Below are 2,911 nucleotides of genomic sequence, written 5' to 3' on the forward strand. Positions count from 1 at the left end.
TTAAACTATTGATGAGGAGAGAAAGATATTCTATATGTTCCCCAACTACCATGTAAATATGTAATTATGTGATGAGCATAGATACAGTGTATCACGTTTACTACGTCAAAATATAAAGACCATGCAAATATGGAATGCCAAATCCCAAACCAACCTTTTCTTTCAAAGCCCACCCTAATAAAGTTCTAATAATAACACTTCATCCTTTTGTCTTCTTCTCAAAATTCTTCAATAATTATTAAATCATTTTTTTTACATCACAGTCTCCAAGGAACAAATACGTGCAGATAGATAAAATAAAATTTAATTAAACCAGTAATTTAATAAAGGTATAAAAATATCTTTTAATCACGCACCTCAACAATAATAGATTAAGAAAATGAATTTATTCCAAAGCAGTACGAAGAGCATTAAAATTTGCTATAATTTATTTATTAGTGTGAAATTAAGGTGACATATGTATGTATGTGTATATGTGTCTGTAGTTGGAGTTTGGATGAAGTAGGTGATGGAGTAGCATGGGAAAGTGGGTCAAGAAAAGGATTTTTGACGGTGGATATGATGCCACGTGGATAGTGGTTTCCCTGATCGTGGATGAATTTGAGAGATACAGCTAATTGAGGAGGTGATGCTGATGCGTAGCCGACCCAACCTTGTGCCACTTCCAACGAGACGCAAACAAGATCCAAAGTAGCGTAAGCACAGACACTTCACCTCATTCGCATCCAACGCTTTAGACTCACCTTAGCTACCTATTTCAATCTCGACCCTCCATTTCCACCCCCAATTTTTTATTCACCCTTTGTCTCTATAGTCTTAGCTTCTTCTGTCTTGTTGAATTCTTAGTTCCACCTTTTCACTCTCTCTCTTTCTCTCTCGTTTCTCCATTTTCTCCATTCTACTTTTCACAACTCAATGCCTTCCTCACTCCACCATTGAACCGCATTACATCATTCTTCATCAATTTCTACCATGGTATGTGCATGTATTTATCTTACACAACATACATACCACTCCAATTATACAACTAAAGGATTTCTTCTTTTCTTTGTTTTTGTTTTTGTTTTGGTTTTTGATTTCTTGTAGCAGGACGCAACAATGGTGGTGCCTCCATGGTTCGAGCCGCTCCTCACCACATCGTTTTTCAATGTGTGTCGCGTTCATGGAGATGCTGCGAGAAGCGAATGTAACATGTTTTGTTTGGATTGTAACGAGGATGCGTTTTGCTTCTATTGCCGATCCTCGCGACACAAAGATCACCGAGTGATTCAGGTCGAATTACATTGCATAATTACGTTTAGTTAATTTCTCATTGCCATTTGCGTTTCTGTCAAAGTCAAAGGCCTTTCAAAGCTGTGTTTCGTGATTGTGTTGATTGTTGATTAGATAAGGCGATCTTCTTATCACGATGTGGTGAGGGTGTCGGAAATTCAGAAGGTGTTGGACATCAGTGGAGTGCAAACGTATGTGATTAACAGTGCCAGAGTATTGTTTCTGAACGAGAGGCCTCAACCCAAGTCAGGGAAAGGCGTTGCTCACATTTGTGAGATTTGTGGAAGAAGCCTCTTGGACCCATTTCGGTTCTGTTCTTTGGGGTGTAAGGTGAGACATTATCTTGATTATTATTAATATTAATATTGATATTATTTTAGTTTAATTTCACTCTCACACAACCATACACCATTGTTCATATCATATCATTATCAAAGCGAGCATAATTCACATCTCAATTCACCTTTGTCATATGGGGATAACACCCACCACCCGTACATCGTCACCTACATTTGAAAGCCCATCAACATCATAATTATATTCCCACCGCCATTAATCATCATGTGTGAATGAATGAATGAATGTGTGTATATAGCTATCTATTTATCTAATCTTCTTCCATTGACATTTTGGTATACATTTATAATAACAATCTTAGTGGCATATTTATATTGGCAGCGAACATGGCATAATGAATTAAAATAATTAATGTGATGTGGTAGATGTTAACTAAGTATTGTTTGAAATATATATATATATATATAGCTTGTGGGAATAAAGAGAAATGGGGATGCAAGGTTTGGTGGTTTGGATTCTAAAAACGAGACAGCAACAATGGAGGGCATGTCAAGGAGATTGGTTTCTTCAAGGTATCACCAAGAAGAAGAATTGCGTGAAGGCTCACAACAAGACATGTACCCGGCCACGCCTTCTCCACCTGCTTCAAACGCAAGGCGAAGAAAAGGCATTCCTCACAGGGCACCTTTTGCCTCCTAATTAATCAATAATTATTTTCTTTTTACCCTCAAACTTGGTGCTACATGCATATATACTCCACATATATTCAACCATTTTTTTTCTTTCAAACAATTAACCCCTCTTTCGGGGGAATCTGGCTGGTATAATTTATTTTTTTCAGTAAAGAGAAAAAGAAACGGTAGCCTTTGGTGGAGGGTGTCACAACTTGTCCAATGTCCATGAAGTGGGAAAGCAAAAGAAAGGAAAGGGTATATAGGAAAGTTCCTTCTTTTGAGGTTTGGGTCCCAAAACAACAAATTATCCCTTGTGAAGAACCAATAATGCATATTTGTTTAATATTTAATAGTTGCCAGTGTACATGTCATTAAGAAATTGAAAAGCAGCACTTTGTGGACTCCGTTTCATAGTTTTCCATGGTCCACCATCCACATGGGCGTTTACATCAAGTTAACTACACCGTTTACATTATAATAATAACAACAATAATAATGTCTAGGACCTTTTCTCTCAAAGTTAATTTTAAATTTTCAAATTACCCTTTTAGTTTTATTTTCATAATGAAAAAGCCTGTGCTTGACTGTGATACTATTTACTCACCAATATTTGTACTTGTTCATTCATTGATGTTTGCATGTAATCTTGTAGAGCCAAACCAAACAGC

The 2,911-nt window shown here is 36.7% G+C and overlaps 1 protein-coding gene across 2 annotated transcripts; it reads left to right on the plus strand.

Annotated features, from left to right (window-relative positions):
• The first annotated feature begins 804 nt into the window (after window positions 1-804).
• LOC108325012 (protein RGF1 INDUCIBLE TRANSCRIPTION FACTOR 1) lies at window positions 805-2,644 on the plus strand. Of its 2 annotated transcripts, none has more exons than XM_017557987.2 (4): window positions 805-975; window positions 1,090-1,272; window positions 1,387-1,602; window positions 2,038-2,644. In XM_017557987.2, exons 1-4 carry the CDS (start codon window positions 973-975, stop codon window positions 2,266-2,268), a joined length of 633 nt encoding a protein of 210 aa, XP_017413476.1. In that variant the 5' UTR covers window positions 805-972; the 3' UTR covers window positions 2,269-2,644. The 2 variants fall into 2 exon arrangements, with proteins under 2 accessions (XP_017413476.1, XP_017413474.1); XM_017557985.2 differs by having other exon boundaries at window positions 806-975; window positions 1,087-1,272.
• Window positions 2,645-2,911: the final 267 nt, after the last annotated feature.

Source organism: Vigna angularis, chromosome 3, assembly GCF_016808095.1.
Source record: "Vigna angularis cultivar LongXiaoDou No.4 chromosome 3, ASM1680809v1, whole genome shotgun sequence".
Lineage (NCBI taxonomy): Eukaryota > Viridiplantae > Streptophyta > Magnoliopsida > Fabales > Fabaceae > Vigna > Vigna angularis.

Coding starts and splice junctions, on each gene's coding strand:
- LOC108325012 (XM_017557985.2), top strand. Junction 1,273..1,386: donor AAGATCACCGAGTGATTCAG/GTCGAATTACAT, acceptor ATTGTTGATTAG/ATAAGGCGATCTTCTTATCA. Junction 1,603..2,037: donor TCTGTTCTTTGGGGTGTAAG/GTGAGACATTAT, acceptor ATATATATATAG/CTTGTGGGAATAAAGAGAAA.